At 41.9% G+C, this 22951-nt stretch overlaps 1 protein-coding gene across 2 annotated transcripts in view; it reads left to right on the top strand.

Annotated features, from left to right (window-relative positions):
• crtac1b (cartilage acidic protein 1b) overlaps positions 1-6665 on the top strand; it is a 169718-nt gene extending 163053 nt beyond the window's left edge. The window contains exon 15 of one of the 2 annotated variants that reach the window (XM_069900328.1): positions 2728-6665. In XM_069900328.1, coding sequence (XP_069756429.1) covers positions 2728-2837 — 110 coding nt within the window. In that variant the 3' untranslated portion in view covers positions 2838-6665. Of the gene's footprint in view, positions 1-1518 lie in introns of both variants that reach the window. The other variant, XM_069900330.1, reaches the window with a different exon arrangement.
• The last annotated feature ends 16286 nt before the right edge of the window (positions 6666-22951 follow it).

The following is a 22951-nucleotide window of genomic DNA, read 5'->3' as shown; positions in this document are numbered from 1 at the left end:
ATATATATAATATATATATACATATACTTGTTTGAAACTCCTAACAGACCGTACTAGATTCGAACTTGGGTCGCTGATGCTGTTATAGTGTCGTGCTAACCACTACACTGGCTGCTGCCACACAAATTCATAGTTAATGAAATGTACATCAAAGCAATCTCAGTGGTAATGGACTATTATTCATTAGTTTGAAGGAAATGCTTTTACCCCTCCTGACAGTCCTAGCCCTGATGCTCCTGCGTCTTCTTCCCGATGGAGGGTCAAACGGACTGTAGGACGGATGGTGTGAGTCCTCACCAATGCCTCAGGCTCTCTGCATATATGTCATAAATAGGGCAGAGGGAAACCCTAATGATCTACTCAGTGCTTCGTACAGTCTTCTCTCGGGTCTTGTTGTCCACTGCCTTGCAGCCACCACACCACACGATGCAGCCGGGCAGAACACTCTCACTGTGCACCTGTGGAAAGCTGCGGGAATAAGGGCCAGGAGTCTTGCACACCTGAGGAAATGTGATCACGACTGTGCTTTCCTGACTAATGAGGAGTAGGAAATAGTTAAACATTGAGCTCTGCCAACTCTGTGATTGTAGTCAAAACACAGAGATCCTGGAGGAACTCAGCTGATCTCGCGGCGTCCATAGGAGGTAAAGATACATGACCAATGTTTCAGGCCTGAGCCCTTCCTTCCTCAAGGAATATATCTTTACCTCCTATAGAAGCTGCAAGACTAGCTTAGTTCCTCCAGCATTTCTTTTGGGGAGTAGAACATAGAGCATTCCAGCACAGTCCAGGCCCTTCAGCCCACAATGCTTTGCTGACCTATTTATCACAACAACCTAACCCTTCCCTCCCTTGCACACATAACTCTCTATTTTTCTTACATCCTCCACCACCAACCCTGCTCAAATTCTATGGGTCCCCTTCCATGTGAAGCAGTCAAGTTTAGTTGGTTTCTTCCGTACTTCTCTCCTTCCGACTATATAAGAAATATCAAATGTGCTGTGACCCCCTGGGGAGACATACAACTCCTGTTGAGAATGGTGAGTCTCTGAAGGTGCTGTATCAACATTTTGGGTGTGAGGTACAGAAGGTTTAGATTGTTGAGAAGGTTTAAAAAGATAGATCAGCACAACATCATGGCCTGAAGGGCCTGTATTGTGCAGTAATGTTCCTTATTCTATTTAACTCCAATCCATTTCTGTGCAGCAACCGTACCATTCTGTGATGTAGCTGGCCAGGACACTCTCAACAGAGCTCCTGTAGAAGGTTGACATAATGGTGGCAGATACCTTGTGCATTAAATCAGTAATATTTATCAATATCACATTAAAGCTGGCCCCTGCAACAAACACCAACAGTCCACATACTAGAGGTTGTTAAATACTGCTCTGGGGATAATGAAGAAACTAGAATCTTGAGTAAACAGGGAGAAGCTGGAGGGACCCAAGGATTGAGGCATTCTTGGTTCTCCATGCTATTATTGTTCCAGTGTTTAAATTGCTGCCGCTTCTCTTCCAGGAATTCCTGCCCAGGAGATGTTTTTCTCCCTCTGATGCATTGCTGCCAAACAGAATCCAAAGGCTGGATGCAGCATCTCCCTCTCACCAACCACAGCCTTCCCAAACCTCCACAGGTCCCACCCAGTCAAGTAACATTGCCCACCCACTGACCACAGCTTTCGCCAACCACCTCCCACTGACCACAGCCTTCCCCAACTATCTCCCTCCCACTGACCACAGCCTTTCCCAACCACCTCCCTCCCACTGACCACAGCCTTCTCCAACCACCTCCCTCCCACTGACCACAGCCTTCTCCAACTACCTTCCTCCCACTGACCACAGCCTTCTCCAACCACCTCCATCCCACTGACCACAGCCTTCCCCAACCATCTCCCTCCCATTGACGACAGCCTTCTCCAACCACCTCCCTCCCACTGACCACAGCCTTCCCTAACCATCTCCCACCCACTGACCACAGCCTTCCCCAACCTCCTCCCTCCCACTGACCACAGCCTTCTCCAACCATCTCCCTCCCACTGACCATAGCCTTCCCCAACCACCTCCCTCCCACTGACCACAGTCTTCCCGAACCATCTCCCTCCCACTGACCACAGCATTCCCCAACCACCTCCCTCCCACTGGCTACAGCCTTCCCTAACCACCTCCCTCCCACTGACCACAGCCTTCCCCAACCACCTCCCACCCACTGACCACAGCCTTCCCCAACCTCCTCCCTCCCGCTGACCAAAGTCTTCCTGAACCATCTCCCTCCCACTGACCACAGCATTCTCCAACCACCTCCCTCCCACTGACTACAGCCTTCTCCAACCACCTCCCTCCCACTGACCACAGCCTTCCCCAACCATCTCCCTGCCGCTAACCACAGCATTCTCCAACCACCTCCCTCCCACTGACCACAGTCTTCCCAAATAATCTCCCTCCCACTGACCACAGCATTCTCCAACCATCTCCCTCCCACTGACCACATCCTCCCTAAACCTCCGAAGGTTTCAACCAGTCAAACTGCATTTGGGAATAGAGGGTCACATTTCTGATTCATTAGTGAGCTGAAACAGTGCTCTTTCCCTGTTGAGCATTCCTAGAAATTCTCGTTTCATGTTCCTGTCACCTGCTCTTGTTTCCTTGTGCTTGCTTTTGACTGAAATAAGCTGAGGTCCAAGTTCTCCTCTACTTTCTTTTCTCTTCTTTTCTTTCCCTTCATAACTAGCCCAAGCCGCGTACTTTGGAGGAGGTTTCCCATCAGCGGCAGAACTCCCTTGGCCTCTCCACCCATACCTGGTGCTGCTCTCCGGCCTTGCCTGCTGCCTGCACCCCTGAAGACCCTCAAGTGACCCCCAGCAACTTGACACTTGGAACCCTCTGTCTTCCACTGCCTCATCTGTCAATGGTTTGAACAGGATTGAACAACTATATATATATTTATATATATATATATATATATATATTTCTCTCTCTCTCTCTCTAACCCACGGCAAATGTTCTCTGTGGGTTTGCTGCCCCTTTGATGGTCTGTGCATGCAAACCCCAGAGACCACGATCAGAGGAATGTTCCCACGACACAGTGAAAGTTTCAGCCATCATCCAAGTAATCTCAGGCCAGCACACCTGAACTCATAAAACCTAGGTGGTGTTTGGAATGTGATTGTATGATAACAGAGTAAACAAGCACAATAGCCAGGCAGTGAAGACCCAGAGGAATGTACATATGGTACATGTAATGTGTAAAGTGCACGTGTGCTATCACCCATGCATGCACATGCACACACACATAAACAGACACATGTACACCTGTGTGCACACACACATATCAGCACACACATTCACACATGTGTGCACTCAAACACACGTGCACACACAAGCAAACATGCTAAACAAATGTGCACACACAGAAACACACACATGCCATTAAATACACATACAAACAAGTGTGTGGGCACACATGAACACAACATGCAAGAAGATGCAGATCTATAAACACATATGCACACTTCCAGACAGGTTTTAATGCACACACCCATGTACACACAAATAGCCTACATGCCTATCCATGTGTTATGCACACACCTGCGCGCACAATTTACTACACAGATACCACACACACACCAAACCCAAATCTGCATACTGTACATACTTGCATACACACACACACACACACACACACACACACATAAATAAGCATACAGGCACAGAAACAAGCACACACACACAAACATGCTCACACAAATACACGCATGTGCACATACCTACATACACACAAACGCAAGCGCGCGCACACACACACACACACACACACACAAACACAAGCACGCGCGCACACACACACACACACACACACACAAGCTCGTGCGCACGCACACACAAATGCACAAAAAAAAAATTCCTTTCTCGCTCCAACTATGTTTAATATGAGGAAGCTGTGGTCAGCTGTTAGACAGGGTCTCTCGGCTGAGCTGTGGAGGTGGACTGCACACAGTGAGCTCAGGTCTCACTTTCTCCGAGACAGGGCCAAACCAACGGTCTCCTCACCTCAGGCTTTATCTGATGCCGTTTCTTCAGTCTCCCTGCTCCCGTCAGACTCCATCAGAATGCAGGAGGACCATCAGGAGGAGGGCTGGATCTCGCCCTGCTGGCAAGGCATGCCAGCGAGGCTGTTGAATTGGCTGTAGCATCGTTTATGGACAGGTTGTATAGCAGAGGGACATAGCCTGAACCCTCCACACTCCCCAGCCTCAGCATTTCTCCTAGTGACAAAAGCAGATACAGAACTATATAAACTCCCAAAGCTTTCCTGGAGACGTTCCCAGGGTGGTAAAAACATATTTAAACCAGTTTTAGTGCAAAAATGAATGCTTGGAGTTGCTGGAAATTCTCTCATAATATACCAATCCAAGATGTTTGTATTCCATGGAGAAGATGTCATTATATTGTGCTTGAACCGATGACATTGTATTATTCTCAATGTGATGTCATACTGTTGTGCCTGGATATGATGTCATATTTTGCCCAAATATGATGTCATCACATCTGTGCCTAGATATGATGTCATCATGTTGCATTTGAATGTGATGCTATTATATTGTGCTTAAAGATGATGTCATATTGTGTGTGGATGTGATGTCATGATGTTGGAGCTGGTTATGATGTCATTGGGCTACACCTGCTCAGAGGGGATTATCAAGGCTTTGCTCTCTCTCTCCTCCTCCTCCTCTTTCCTCTCTCCCCCCTCTCTCTCTTTCTCCTCCCTCTCTGCTCTTTCCCTCTCCCATCTCTGTCTCACTTTCTCTTCTTCATTCTAACTTCCCCTCTCTACCTATCTTTCTTTCTCCCTCTTTCATTCTCTCTCTCTCCTCCTCCTCCTCTTTCTTCTCTCCCCCTCTCTCTATCTCCTCCCTCTCTCTGCTCTCTCTCCTCTCCCTCCCATTTCTCTGTCTTACTTTCTCTTTCTCTTCTTCATTCTCACTCCCCCTCTCTACCTCTCCTACTCTCACTCCCTCTTTCATTCTCTCCCCCCCCCCCCCCCCCACCATGGATCTCATTCAACTGTATGTGATGGGCAAAGCAAAGCAGAATTGCTCTAATCAGCCCTTGCCCTGTCTGAGAGATGTGCTCAGGGGTGCAGTACTGCTGGAGCTCACTGGATGCTGCTCCAACACCTCAGGGGGCCTCTCCAGGCTCTTCATGGGATCACCATTTTTGGTGCACTCTGGCCCTAAAAAATTAGCACTGCACCCCTGGGTGTCCTACCCTCTCGACTCCTGACATTTCCAGAGACTGGGGCTGTCCTGAAGGGGGTAAGGTCTTTCCCAGTTCCCTGCACTGGGGTGGCTGGGCACATGGATCAGAGGCGGATGAGAATTCTGCTATCCCAACGAAGGGAAACAGCTGTCAGGAGCAGACCCTCCACCCCCATTGGGGAACTGAGCCAAGAACCAGCACTGGGATGGTTTGGCTCCGACCCCCTCCCACCCACCCTGAGCCCAGATCGGGAAGGAGGCAGACTTCTCTGCAGATGAGGTCCCCCAACTTTCAGCGAGTTTTGGAAATCACAGGTCTGGGCGTGCATCTCAGAGGTTGCTGCTCAGAGTGACACAGGAGTGTGGGGCTCTGTGCAGGGATCCTCTGGGTCGCCATAACACAGTGGAGCAGAAATAGGCCATTCAGCCCTTCAGGACTGTCCCACCATGAACCTCCTGAGGTGTGCTAGAGGGATGAGGCTCCATTCCCACACCAGAGGGGTGAGGCCTCCTCTGACCAATGGGCCACAGTGCCATCCCCTGATTGATCATCCCAATTGGACGAATGTTGTCCATGAGCCATTGTCATAAGACATTCCTGGCGAGCTTGCCATTTACCTGTCATTACCACATGGCTGCCTCTTCCCCATCTGTGCCAGGCGTGGAGTTGGAGAGATGTATCATGGAATCAGACCTTCAGCCCACACACTCTTTGCAGGCCATCAACTCTATATTAAACCCATTGCTGTTCTCGCTTTCCCATCAACCTATGGATTCGATCCCTCGCCCACACTCGAGGGGTGATTTACAGTGGGAAGAACGTGTACACTCCACACCATCGGGATCAGAGATTGGGAATGAACCCATGCCAACAGTACTGGGAGTCAGCAGAACTACCTGCTGCACCACTGTTACGCCACAGAGTGATCCAAATGAGTCTCAGCCAGGTCAGTCACTGTGTAGTGCACTAATGTGCTGGAGATTGACCACAAAACATGCAACATCCAGATGAAGTCAAAGGCTCTTCTATCACCCCACCTGTATCCACCGATGACCTCTTAGCTGTTAGCCTGTGCTTCTTCCCTTCCTCCCCCTCCCTCCTCTCCTATCCCTTCCGCGTTTGTGTACTGCATTCGACCCCAGCATCTGCGGACTCTCCTGTTGGCCTCCAATTAGCCACTACTCCCACGTTGACTCTTGGGAACATCTCTCCCCCGCCACCATTTCCTTTTCAAACATTTGTCCTCCAAGAACGGGTTCGATTCTTCACACGGGAAGATCCCACGAGTTGGCCCTGAGAAGGCAGGCTTTGGTGGGGAAGACAAAGCGTTCCCATCCCTGCGGGGCTGGAACATCGGACACAGATTGTAAAGAGCCGGAAAAGAAAATTCATTGAAAAATTAACACTAAACCTGTTTCCAGTCTTGATTCGGCGAAACGGGACATTCTAGAACATTACAGAGAAGGAGGAGAGAAAGCTTTAAAATAATAGTGGTTGAAATGCAAGCATCTACTCATCAAGAGAGGATGAACAGGCAGGGTCATTATTCTGGGAGAAGATCAGATCAAATACTATTTATTGTCATGTAATAAAACAAAAATGTAACATTACAAGAAATTGCCTTTAGTCTGGCCATAAGGCAGCCAAAGAGTCACCAAGAGCATTGCCCGGTGCCCCTTCTAGTCAGAGGAAGAGAAGCAAAAGAAAGTGCCCCAAGAGTCACCGTGGATTCGCCTCCAGCTCCCGCAGCCGCACAGACTCCTGTTCAAAGCATCGGCGACCCGAGCTCCAGATCCGAACCTCCTGCACGATGAGGAAGCCTTGGGAGCCCTTCTTGCCCTCAGCACCCTCTCAAATCCTGGTTCCGATATCTAGTTCTCCAGCTGCCCTCAGCCTGGTGCGAGTCCTTTGCCCTCACCTGTAGCCCACGGCCCTGTGTGGGTTCCCCACCCGCAAGTCGCCAACAGCTCGCCACCTGTATGTGTTCTTCAGCTGTAAAGCCCGTCAGTGGTCTGCCACCATGCACCATGCTCACCGTCCTCCTCAATGGGGGGAGGGGGAGGGGGGTATTCTCCCCTTTTCTGGTCCCCTGCGCCGGTCCGCTGCTCCCCCAGAGTCTAAACCCTGCTGAACACCGGTGCCACGATCTTGGGGCCCAGACCCCCGTGGTCCCAGAATTTTAGATAAGCCACCCTCGGCTCCTTGAGCAGGCAAGTTTAAAGCCTGCACGGATCAGTCAGGAGTAGGAGTGGGCATTTGGACCCTTAAGAGCAGCACGGGGACTCCGATCCCTCTTCTTCCCGGGTCCACACCCGCGGATGATGGTTGAGAGGAGACCACTGGTGGGGAAGAGGCTGACCGGGACAGGGAATTCTGGAAGTAGCATCATTAATGAAGGGGTAGGCTGACTGCTCAATGGAGGAGACAGAGTGGGATACTGGTCTACTACTGGAGGAAGATGGAAGGCCAACAGGATTCAAACAAAGTTGCAAAGGGTATCTTGTTACCTGGGGAGAGGGGACAGTCTGGTCCTGATGCCGGGGGCTCGGAACAGACTTGAAACGGCCTGTTAAAGGTGTTGTAACCTTGGAGGTGATGAAGTTTGTGCTGGGCAGCGGCCTCAAGGGGGTTGCAGACTCTGCGGCGTAGCGGACTGGCGCAGAAATGGGAAGAACTCCCCCATTGGGAAGGAGAAGCAGAGGTCAGACAATACAGGGAAGGCAGAGCAGCGAGGGGCTCAGCGGCGGAGGGACCGACCCAGCGGGCGACGCGGTCGGGGGATCCAGGTGGGCTGCTGGAGACTGGCTCGTGGGAACCAGGTATCGGAGCCGGGATGAGAGAGGGTACTAAGAGCAAGAAGGGCTCCCTCCCGAAGGGCCGGGGGGGGGGGGGGGGGGCTGAAGGATCCTCATCACGGAACTTTGGACCTGGAGCTCGGGTTGCAGAGGAATCGAACGGCTACTGCGGGAACGCTGGAGGCAAATCTACAGGCACTCAGTGTCTCAGAAGGGACTCTCTCCTGCTTCTCTCTCCTACTGTAAGGGGCACCAGGCAACTGTAATAGCAAGTCTTCGTCTGCATTATGGCAGGCAGAAGGCAATTTCATGTAATATTACATGATAATAAAGGAATCTTAAATCCATGATGAACCTCTGCAACCGTGTCTGCCTGTCCCGCATCGGACTTGTCAGTCACCAACGAGGCTGCAGCTGACGTGGACTTTTACCCCCTCCATAAATCTTCGTCCGCGAAGCCAAGCCAAAGAAATCCATGATGGAAATATCTCTAATCTCAACCTACATACAAAACAACATTAACATGAACAAGGTCAAGACATTGCGTACAAGTCGAGATGTCACGTTGCTAGAGCAGTGAGTGCAGTTTTTATTCCTCAGGGGTATGATTGGACAGAGGGTCTTAGGTGAGAAGGTGGAGCTGGGGAGGGGAGACCTCATGGAAGTTTATGAGAGGCATAGATAAGGTGACGGTTTTTATTCCAGGGAAGGGGAGTCCAAAACTGGAGGGCATACCTTTAAAGTGAGAGGGGAAAGATTGAAAGGGGACCTGAGGGACACACTTTTCACACAGAGGGTGGTGGGTGCGTGGATCCAGCTGCCAGAGGGTGGGGATAATTGCAAAGAGATTTGGACAGTGAAGGTTTAGAGATGGATGTCATACAGGCAAATGGGCAGCATGATGAGCGTGGTGGTCAGTGCAATGCTGTTGCAGCACCAGTGACCCGGTTTGAATCCAGTGCTTCTGTAAGGAGTTCACAAGTTCTCCCCATCCCTGTGCGGATTGTCCCCGGGTGCTCCAGTTTCCTCCCAACCTCCAAAATATACCTGGTTGTAAATCAATATTTGTGCAATTTGGCAGCATGGGTTAAAATGGCCGGAATCAGCTTCTACCATGCTGTAAGTAAAAATTTGCCTCAGGTCGATAACTTGGTCAGCATGGGCTGAAGGGCCTGCTCCATGCTCTATCGTGATATGATTAGCACATTTGCAGATGACATTGAAGTGTCTGGTAGAGAGTGAAGACAGTTGACAAAGATCGCAGTTGGGGAGGAAGGCAGAGGAATGGTTGATGGAATTTAATACAGAGAAGCGTGAGGCGTTGCATTTTGGGAGGTCTATTTTGGGTAGGGCCTACACTGGGAATGGTGAAGATCCAGGGTGTGTTGTAGGGATGGATGTCATACAGGCAAATGGGCAGCATGATGAGCGAGGTGGTCAGTGTAGGGATTGAGGAGTATGGGTATGTAGTACCTTGAAAGTAGTGTCATGGGTAGGTAGGGTGGTTAAAATGACATTCAACACATTAGCCTTCATCTGTATAGAAGTTGGGTTGCAGTTGTATGAGGCCACATTTGGAGTATTGAGTTCAATTTTGGTCATTGCGCTTCAGTAAAGATGGCATCAAGCTAGAGGGTGCAGAGAAGATTTATCAGGGTACTTCCAGGATTTGGGGAGAGGTTAAGCAGGCTGGGGCACAGGACGATGAGAGGTGATCTCACAGAGGTGTACAAAACCATGAGAGGGATAGACCAGAGGATGCAGAGTCTTTTGCCCAGAGCAGAGGAATCGCTAACCAGAGGGCAGGGGGAGGGGGAGATTTAACAGGAGCTTGAGGGGTAACTATTTTGCACAGAGGGTGGTGGGTTTAATGGAGTGGGCTGCTGGAGGAGGTACATGAGGCAGATACTATTACAATGTTTGGACAGATACATGGTTAGGATGGGTTGAGGGGGATATGGGCCAAAAGTAGGGAGATGGGACTAATGTGGGTGGGACATTTTGATGGTGCGGGCAGGTTGGACCAAAGGGCCTGTTTCCATGATGGGCGCCCCGTGACTCTGCAAAAGAGAAGGCTGGGAGACCACAGCAGCTGACCAGTGAGGGGCTCAGCTGCTGAGGGGCCCACACCAGGCCTTGGGCTTGTGGGGACCAATTATCCGGACCAGGATTTGGGAGGGCTCCCAAAGGGCTTCGTGCACTGAAAGATTCAGTATGGAGCCAGAGGCAGCATCACAGTGAAACGTTCATATAAACCACCTCACAAAAATAATTAAAATAGTGCAAGAAAAAGTCACTGTGAGGCAGAGTCTGTGGAGAATGTGGAGGAAGTTAAAAACACAACGCTGGAGAATCTCAGCAGGTCAAAGTGTCTTTCATAGAGCAAAGGTTAAAATACACAACTGATGTTTCGGGCTTGAGCCTTTTGTGGTGGAGATGTTGATACCAATCGGGAGGGGATAAAGTCCATGGTCCAATTACAGTGGGATGTTGAACCCCAGGTCTTGGAGTTTGTTGGTCATTTTGAGTGGTTCCTAAAGTTTATGTTTGGCCTCCCACTGAGAATGGATGAGGCTGAGGAAAGGTTTGACCATGGAAAGCTCAGGTTTAGAACCACAAGCAGAGCAGGGGTGTTGGGTGAAGTAGCCACACCTCTGTTTCACCGATGTAGAGAGGAAGGAGATAGACGTTTGATATAAGATGATGGGAAGGTGGAGTAGGGAGTGTCTCTGGTAGATTAAACCAGGATGAACTAAGGCACCTGGTCAGTGGCAGCAGCTAGAAGGTGAGAACATGGACCAGAGTGTGAGGGTTGCGAAATGTGTAGATTAGGAGGACAGACCCCCTACCCTTTCCAAGTCCCTTTTGCCTCCTTCACATTTCTGACACAGGAGCTCCAACCTGCAATATTGCCTTTCTTTCTCTTCCCTCAGATGCTGCTTGACCTACTGAGTTTTTTTTTGCAGCACTCTCTGGTATTGTTTTAGATTTCCAGCATTCTTTTTTAAACCTAAGGGGTTGGATTCCAATGCACGACAGACTTGGTGGCACAGATAGCGCAACGCTGTTACAGCGCCAACGATCAGGACTGGGATTCAAATCCAGTGCTGTCTGTAAGGAGCTGGTACGTTCTCCCCGTGTCCGTGTGGGTTTTGCCCAGAGGCTCCAGTTCCCTCCCGTCATTTGAAACAGTTAATTGTGTGTAATGAGTGGGCCGAGATGGCCTGTTACCGTGCTGTGTGACTAAACTTTAAATTGGAGGTAAGGGTGATGGTCAAGATGAATGTGATCTGAGGCAAAGAACAAGGACCCTCTGAGACTGAGGACCTGATACCTTTGGTTGAGATGAGACCATGTTTGCACTTTGAAAAAAATATGTTTTCTTTATATTTGAAGTAAATCTATATAAATCACATCATGCAAAGTTATTTTGAATCAAAATAACAGATTAAAGTATTCAAGCCAAACATTTGATGAACAAATAATTGAATTACTTTTACAAGGATGTTGTTGGGTCTTGAGGAACTGATTTACAGGGAAAGGTTAAACAGGTTAGGACTTTATTCCCTGGAGCATCAGAGAAAGAGGGGAGATTTGATAGAGGTGTACAAAATTAGGAGTGGGATAGAAATAAATGAAAACAGGCTTTTTTCCACTGAGGTTGGATGAGACAGGATCTCGAAGACATGGGTTAAGGGTGAAAAGGGAGATATTTAAAGGGAACAATGGGGAGAACTGCTACACACAGTGTGGAACGAGCTGCCAGCGGAAGTGGTGACCGCAGCCTCCAATGGGAGAATCTTTTTCTCGTGGTCAGGTGCCCAAGTCAATTGAACAGAGGTTGGGTTGTAGCGGGTGGTTGGAGTCTTGCATGCACTGCCTGAGGAGGTGATGGTGCTAGAAACTCTCCCAATTCTTCAGTGGTGTCTAGATTTGATTCTGACTCACCATAGCAAAGAAGGCTAATGTGAGGAAATGGGATGTATGGCTGGCAGTGGAGATGGTGGATCAAAGAGCCTGTTACCTCTTGAAGGACGTGATCAATTTAACCAGTTCCTATATCAGATTCCGAGGGAGAGCAGTGAGAAAGATCCTGAGAGGGTGTTTCCCCTCTTCAGGGGGGTGGGAGGGGGGGAAGGGGGTGTGTGCCTGGGACAGGTGGCACAGTTTTAGAATAATAATCATTAATTGGAGGCAGAATCCATGCTGCAGCACCGTGCAGACAGAGCCACTGAATAGATTCAAGGCAGGTCAGTAGAATTTTGATCTATAAGAGTCAGGGGTTCTGGGGAAAAGGCAGGAGAGTGGAGCCAGGATCAAGGTCAGATCAGCCAGCACCTTAATCAATAATGGAACAGCTTCTAAGGGCCAAATGGTTGACTTTGAATCTTATTCTGTTTTTAAAGACATCATCACAGTGTGGAAACAGGTCCTTTGGCCCAACTTGCCCATACTGACAATTTACTAGAATGATACCAGGAATGAAGGGGCCAGCATATGTCGGTTCTTGGACTGTACTCATTGAGAGTACAGAAGGATGAGGGGGGACCTCGTAGATACATTTCAAATGCTGAAAGGCCTGGACAGAGTAGAGGGGGCAAGGTTGCTTCCCATGGTAGGGGAGTCTCGAACAAAAGGCCACAATTTCAGGATAAAAGGGTGTCGATCAAAAACAGAAATGCGGAAATGTTACTTTAGCCAGTGGCTTGTGAGAATGTGGAACTTGTTGCCAGATGTGGCAGTGGAAGCAAAGTCTTTGGGTGTATACACGACAGAGATTGACAGGTATTTGATTAGTCAAGGAGAGAAGGCCGGGGAATGGGGCTGAGTGATATGGATCAGCTCTTAAGTAGATGGTAGAGCATACTTGATGGGCCGATTGGCCTACTTCTGCTCTTATATCTTCTGAAGTCGTGAACAAAATGTTGCACCCACTCAAGTTCCACCTGCTTGCATTGGTCCATATCCCATCTGTCCATGGATCCATTCAATTTTTCTTAAACTTTGCAATAGTACCTGCCTCAACCACCTCCTCCGCAGCCCGTTCCACACACTCACCACACTTTGTATAAAAAAAATTAACCCTCAGGTTCCTGTTAAATCTCCCCCACCCCACCCCAATCCTATGTGCACTAGTTACTGATTCCCCTGCTCTGGGCAATAGATTTTCTGCGTTCCCTTGATCTATTCCTGTCATGACTTTGTACACCTCAGTTAGATCACCTCTCATCCTCCTGCACTCCAAGGAATAAAGCCCCAGCCTGCTCAACCTCTCCCTGTAGCTCAGGCCCTCGAGTCCTGGCAACATCCTCGTAAACCTACTCTGCACCCTCTCCAGCTTGACAACATCTTTCCTTCAGAACAATGACCAAAACTGAACACAACATTGCAAATTCTTGGATGGAGGAAGTGTGTCAGTCTGTATACAGCATCGATCTTAATCCACCAGTCACTAGGTGATCGGATTTTATGTGGATGGATATCAGCTAGGACCCTGGGAGAACCCACTTGGTCTTCTTTAAGATGAGACCTGAGATTGTTTGCATGCAGGCAAGGGAGCAGATGGAACTATATCTGACAGCACTGCACTCTCACAGCACGGCACTGACATCCAAACTCCCAGCTCAGATCTCCCTCAAAATCCACTAATTTTCTCCTGTGTTCTCCAGTTTCAAGATTGGGGTCTATTTGCCTAAAGCTTTGGTTGATAACTCCTTTGGGCATTTCCAGGTTGCCAAGCTGTGCCAGTGATTTCAGCATGAACCAGTCTGCGTACAGGTCCACTGTCCACTGCAACAACTAGTCTGTAGGTTGATTTCAGAAAAGGCAGACATGGAAAGTACAGACTGTCTCACTCCCGCCCTGTCCCTATTTGAGTGTGTAATCTCCATCATTAGTCCAAATCAAGATCGCTGATTTATTTGGAAACACGTCTGATATAATTGCCCACTTCAAAGACGATGCAGTGTTCTTGTGGGCTCTATACACAACGCTGGAGATCAGTAATTCTCTGACGTGGTGGCAGGACCATATGGTGTTGAGTGCTCTCATCTACAGAGATCAATCACTGGTCCATTGTGTCTAGAGCCACGTCTTCACCATTGCGACAACCTGCTGAATATCTCACCATGATCCAATCACGATATAGGTTCCATTAGCATTACAAGGCCTCGAGCTGTTCTACTGCCTGGAGAAAGCATTACAAGGCCTCGAGCTATTCTACTGCCTGGAGAAACCATTACCCTTCAACAACAAGACACACTCAGTAATAGACGCACAAATATTAATACACTCATACATACACAGATATAAATCCACTCACACACACAAATATAAATTCTCACATACACACAATTATGAATCCACTCTTATATATACAAATATAAATCCACTCACACACACAAATATAAATCCACTCACATACACAAAAATATAAATCCACACACACAAACATAAATATAAATCCACTCACACACAAAAAATATAAATCCATTCACACACATTTATTTAAATCGACTCACACACAAATATAAATAATCTCACACACAAACAAATATAAATCCACTCACAAACACACAAATATAAATACTTTCACATACACAAATATAAATCCACACACACATAAATATAAATCCACTCACTCACAAACATAAATACGTAAATATAAACCCTCTGACACACACACAAAGATAATTCCACTCACACACACAAACACAAATATAAATACATTCACACACACAAAAATATAAATCAACTCTCACACACACAAATAAAAACCCAGTCACACACATATATATAAAGGCACTCACACATACACAAATATAAATCATCGCACACACACATAAATATAAATCATCTCAAACACACAAATAAAAATCCTCTCACATACACAAATATAAATCAACTGACAAACACAAATATAAATCCACTCACACACACACAGATATAAATAACTCACACACACATAAATATAAAGGCTCTCACACCCACACAAATATAAATCCACTCACAAACAGAAAAATATAAATACACTCACACATACACAAATATAAATCCATTCACACACACAAAAATAAATGCACTCACACACACATTTATATAAATCCACTCACTCACACAAAATATAAATCCACTCACACACACAAAATATAAATCCACTCATACAAAAAAAACTATAAATCAAATCACAGACAAATTTAAATCCAGTCATACACACTAATATAAATCCACTCATACACACAAGTATAAATCCACTCACACACACACAAATAAAAATTCACTCACTCACACACTAACATAAATCAACTCTCACACACAGAAATATAAATCAACTATAACGCACACAAATATAAATCCACAGCACCATATACAAATATAAAGCCTCTCACACACATAAATATAAATTCTCTCATACACACACATAAAAATCCTCTCACATACACAAATTTAAATGAACTGGCAAACATAAATATAAATCCACTCATATTCACACAAATATAAATCGTCTCACACACACACAAATATAAATCCACTCACAAACACACAAATATAAATCAACTCTCAAAAAAAAATATAAATCAACTCTCACACACACAAATAAAAATCCTCTCACATACACAAATATAAATCCACTCACACACACACAAATATAAATCCATTCACATACACAAAATATAAATCAACTCACACACAAAATATAAATCCACTCATACAAACAAATATAAATCCACTCACACACACACAAATAAAAATTCACTCACTCACACACTAATATAAATCAACTCTCACACACATAAATATAAATCCTCTCACACATGCAAATATAAATCCATTCATACACACAAATATAAATAAAATCACACACACAAATATAAATGCACTTTCACACACAAAGAAATATACATCCACTCACAAACACACAAATATAAATCCTCTCACACACACAAAAATATAAATCCACACACACAAACACAAATATAAATCCACTCACACACAAAAAATATAAATCCACTCATACACACACAGATATAAATCCTCTCACCTACACAAATATAAATTCACTCACACACACTCAGATATAAATAACTCACACACACATAAATATAAAGGCTCACACACCCACACAAATATAAATCCTCGATCTCACACACACAAATATAAATCCAATCACAAACACACAAATATAAATACTCTCACATACACAAATATAAATCCACACACACATAAATAAAATCCACTCACTCACAAAGATAAATACGTAAATATAAACCTTCTAACGCACACACAAAAATAATTCCACTCACACACAAACACAAATATAAATACTTCCACAAACACAAATATAAATCCATTCACACACACAAATATAAATCAACTCACACACGTAAATATAATTCCACTCACACACACACAAATATAAATCCTCTCTCACACACAAATAAAAATCCACTCACAGAAACATAAATATAAATCCACTCACACACACAAATATAAATCCACTAACTCACACAAATATAAATTAAATCTCACACACACAAATGTAAATGCACTCACACACACATATATAAATCCACACATACACACAAATATAAATCCACTCACACACACACAAATATAAATGCTCTCACACACATAAATATAAAGGCACTCACACATACACAAATATAAATCCACTCAACACACACAAATATAAATCAACATTCACACACACAAAAATATAAATATACTCACACAAACAAATATAAATTCATTCAAACACACAAATATAAATCTACTGAATCACATACAAATATAAACCCTCTCACACATACAAATAAAAATCTTCTCACATACACAAATATAAATCCACTAATACACACACGAATGTAAATCCATTCACACACACACAAATATAAATCAACTCTCACACAAACACAAATATAAATCCACTCAGACACACAAATATAAATCCACTCACACACACAAATATCAATCCATTCATACACACACATATATAAATCCACTCAAACAAACAAATATAAATCAATCCTCACGCACACAAATATAAATCCATGCACACACACAAATATAAATCCACTGAATCAAATACAAATATAAATCCTCTCACGCACACATAAATATAAATCTACTCTCACACACAAATATAAATAGTCTCACACACACAAATATAAATCCACTCAAACACACAAATATAAATCAACTCACACACACACAAATATAAATCCACTCTCACACACACGAATAAAAATCCTCTCACATACACAAATATAAATCCACTCACAAACACAAATATAAATCTGCTCATATTCACACAAAATTAAATCCATTCATACACATAAATATAAATCTTCTCACATACACTCAAATATAAATCCACTCACACACACATAAATATAAAGGCTCTCAAACCCACACAAATATAAATCTACTCAAACAAACAAATATAAATCCATTCACACACAAATATAAATCCACTGAATCACATACAAATATTAATCCTCTGACAAACACATAAATATAAATCCTGTCACACATACAAATACAAATCCTCTCACATACACAAGTATAAATCCATTCACACACACAAAAATAAATCCACTCACACACACATTTATATAAATTCAATCACACACACATAATATAAATCCACTCAAACAAAAAAACTATAAATCAAATCACAGACAAATCCAAATCCACTCACACACACACAAAGATAATTCCACTCACACACACAAACACAAATATAAATAGTCTCACATACACAAATATAAATCCACTCGTACAAACAAAAAAAATCACCTCACACACACACAAATATAAATCTACTCACACAAACAAATATAAATCCACTGAATCACAACCAAATATAAATCCACTCACTCACAAACATACATACATAAATATAAACTCTCTGACACACACACATATATAAATCCACTCACATGCACACACAAAAATAAATCAACTCACACACACAAATAGAAATCAACTCACAAACACACAAATATAAATCCACTCACACACGCAAATATAAATACACTCATACACACAAAAATAAATCAACTTTCACACACACAAATAAAAATCCTCTCACATACACAAATATAAATCCTATCACAAACACATATATAAATCCACTCACAAATACAAATATAAATCCCCACATATTCACACAAAATTAAATCCATTCACACACATACCAATATAAATTCACTCACACACACACAAATATAAATCAACTCTCACACACACTAATATAAATCCACACACGCACATAAATATAAATGTACTCACACAAACAAATATAAATCCATTCACACACACAAACATAAATCCACCGAATCACATACAAATATACATCCTCTCACACACACATAAATATAATTCATCTCACACATACAAATATAAATCAACTCACACACACTTATATGAATCCACTCACACACGCAAAATATAAATCGACACATACAAAGAAAATATAAATCCACCGATAGAAACAAATATAAATTGAATCACACACAAAAATATAAATGCACACTCACACACAAAGAAATATAAATCCACTCACAATCACACAAATATAAATCCTCTCACATACACAAATATAAATCAATTCACACACATAAATATAAATACACTCAATCACAAACATACATACATAAATATAAACCCCCTGACACACACACAAAGCTAATTCCACACTCACACACACGAATATAAATCCACTCATACACACAAATATAAATCGACTCACAGAAACACAAATATAAATCAACTCTGTCACACACAAATATAAATCCACTCTCACACACACGAATATAAATTCATTCACATACACAAATATAAATCCACTCATACACACAAATATAAATCTACTCTCACACACACATAGAAATCCACTCACACACACACAAATATAAATTCACTCACACACAAACAAATATAAATCAACACACTCACACAAATATAAATCCACTCATATACACACATATAAATCCACTCACACACACAAATATAAATCTATTCACACACACAAATATAAATCCATTCACATACACAATTATAAATCCACACACAAGCACACAAATAAAAATTTACTCACCTACACAAATATAAATCGACTCACACACACATAAATATAAATCATATCTCACACAAATATAAATCAACTCTCACACACACAAATAAAAATCCTCTCACATACACAAAACATAAATCAAATCACACACAAAATATAAATCCACTTATACAAACAAATATAAATCAAATCACACACAAATATAAATCCTCTCACACACACATAAATATAACTCCTCTCACACATACAAATATAAATCCACTACACACACACTTATATAAATCCACCCATACACACAAATAGAAATCCAATCACACACATAAATATAAATCCTCTCACATACACACTTATATAAATCCACACATACATACAAATATATTCCACTCATACAAACAAATAAAATAAAATCACACACACAAATATTAATCCTCTCACACACACAAAAATATAAATCCACACACACACAAATATAAATACTCTCACACACAAACAAATATAGATCCACTCACAAACACACAAATATAAATACTCTCACATACACAAATATAAATCCACACACACATAAATAAAATTCCACTCACTCACAAAGAAAAATACGTAAATATAAACCCGCTGACGCACACACAAAGATAATTCCACTCACACACAAACACAAATATAAGTACGCCCACAAACACAAATATAAATCCATTCACACACACAAATATAAATCAACTCACACACACAAATAAAAATCCACTCACAGAAACAAAAATATAAATCAACTCTTACACACACAAATATAAATCCACTCTCGCACACATAAATATAAATCTACTCACACAAATATAAATCCACTCACACATACAAATATAAATCCACTAACTCACACAAATATAAATTTAATCTCACACACACAAATGTAAATCCACTCACACACACATATATAAATCCAGACATACACACAAATATAAATCCTCTCACACACACACATAAATCAACATTCACACACACAAAAATATAAATATACTCACACAAACAAATATAAATTCATTCACACACACAAATATAAATCCACTGAATCACATACAAATATAAACCCTCTCACACATACAAATAAAAATCTTCTCACATACACAAATATAAATCCACTCATACAGACACAAATGTAAATCCACTCACACACACACAAATATAAATCAACCCTCACAGAAACACAAATATAAATCCACTCATACACACAAATATAAATCCACTCACACACACAAATATCAATCCATTCATACACACACATATATAAATCCACTCAAACAAACAAATATAAATCAGTCCTCACGCACACAAATATAACTCCATGCACACACACAAATATAAATCCACTGAATCCTTTACAAATATAAATCCTCTCACGCACACATAAATATAAATCCACTCACACACAAATATAAATTCACTCACACACACACAATATAAATCCACTCATACACACAAATATAAATCAACTCTCAGGCACACAAATATAAATCAATTCACACATACAACTATAAATCAAATCACAGACAAATCCAAATCTACTCACACACACACAAAGATAATTCCACACACTCACACAAACACAAATATAAATAGTCTCACAAAAACAAATATAAATCCACTCAAACACACAAATATAAATCCTCTCACAAACACATCTATAAATCCACTCACAAACACAAATATAAATCTGCTCATATTCACAAATATAAATCTTCTCACATACACTCAAATATAAATCCACTCACACACACATAAATATAAAGGCTCTCACACCCACACAAATATAAATCCTCTCTCTCACACACAAATATAAATCCACTCACAAACACACAAATATAAATACACTCACACATACACAAATATAAATCCTATCAAACATACAAATACAAATCAATTCACACATACACCAATAGTAATCCACTCACGCACACAAAATTATAAATCTACTCACACAAACAAATATAAATCCATTCACACACAAATATAAATCCACTGAAACACATACAAATATTAATCCTCTGACAAACACATAAATATAAATCCTGTCACACATACAAATACAAATCCTCTCACATACACAAGAATAAATCCATTCGCACACACAAATATAAATCCACTCACACACACACAAATATAAATCCATTCACACACACAAAAATAAATCCAATCACACCAAGATTTATATAAACCCTCTCACACACAAAATATAAATCCACTCAAACAAAAAAACTATAAATCAAATCACAGACAAATCCAAATCCACTCACACACACACAAAGATAATTCCACTCACACAAACAAATATAAATCCACTGAATCACAACCAAATATAAATCCACTCACTCACAAACATACATACATAAATATAAACTCTCTGACACACACACAAATATAAATCCACTCACACACACACAAATATCAATCCACTCATACAGACACATATATAAATCCACTCACACGCACACACAAATATAAATCAACTCTCACACACACAAATAGGAATCAACTCACAAACACACAAATATAATTCCACACACACACACGAATATAAATCGACTCACAGAAACATAAATATAAATCAACTCTGTCACACACAAATATAAATCCACTCTCACACACACGAATATAAATCCATTCACACACACAAATATAAATCCACTCACAAACACACAAATATAAATCCTCTCACCTACACAAATATAAATCCACTCACACATGCAAAATATAGGTCCACACATACAAACAAAGTATTAATCCACTCATACAAACAAATATAAATCCACTCACACACATAAATATAAATACACTAATACACACAAATACAAATCCATTCGCACACACAAATATAAATCAATTCACGAACACAAATATAAATCCACTCAAAAAAACACAAATATAAATCTACTCACCTACACAAATATTAATCCACTCACACACACACAAATATTAATCTGCAATTACAAACAAAAATAAATCCACACATACACAAATATAAATTGACTCACACACACAAATAAAAATCCTCTCACATACACAAATATAAATCAACTCACAAACAAAAATATAAATCCACACATATTCTCACAAATATAAATCCTCTCATACACAAGTATAAATCCACTCACATGCACACACAAATAAAAATCAACTCTCACACACACAAATATAAATCCTCTCACACACACAAATATAAATCCACCCACACAACCAAATATGAATCCATTCATATACACATATATAAATCCACTCATACACACAAATATAAATCAACTATCACGCATACAAATATAAATCCTCTCAACCACATAAATATATATCCTCTCACACACACAAATAAAAATCCTCTCACGTACACAAATATAAATCCTCTCACAAACACATATATAAATCCATTCACATACACAAATATAAATCAACTCATAAACAAAAATATAAATCCACTCATTTCTCACAAATATAAATCCTCTCATACACACACAAATATAAATACATTCACACACACAAAAATAAATCCACTCACACACACATTTATATAAATCTACTCACACACACATAATATAAATCCACTCAAACAAAAAAACTATAAATCAAATCACAGACAAATCCAAATCCACTCACACACACACAAAGATAATTCCACTCACACACACAAACACAAATATAAATAGTCTCACAAACACAAATATAAATCCACTCATACACACAAATATAAATCAACTCACACACACACAAATATAAATCTACTCACCCAAACAAATATAAATCCACTGAATCACAAGCAAATATAAATCCACTCACTCACAAACATA

Source organism: Narcine bancroftii, chromosome 10 (assembly GCF_036971445.1).
Source record: "Narcine bancroftii isolate sNarBan1 chromosome 10, sNarBan1.hap1, whole genome shotgun sequence".
Classification (NCBI taxonomy): Eukaryota; Metazoa; Chordata; class Chondrichthyes; order Torpediniformes; family Narcinidae; genus Narcine; species Narcine bancroftii.
Note: the sequence above shows the minus strand (reverse complement) of the source record. Positions and strands in the feature narration are given on the sequence as shown.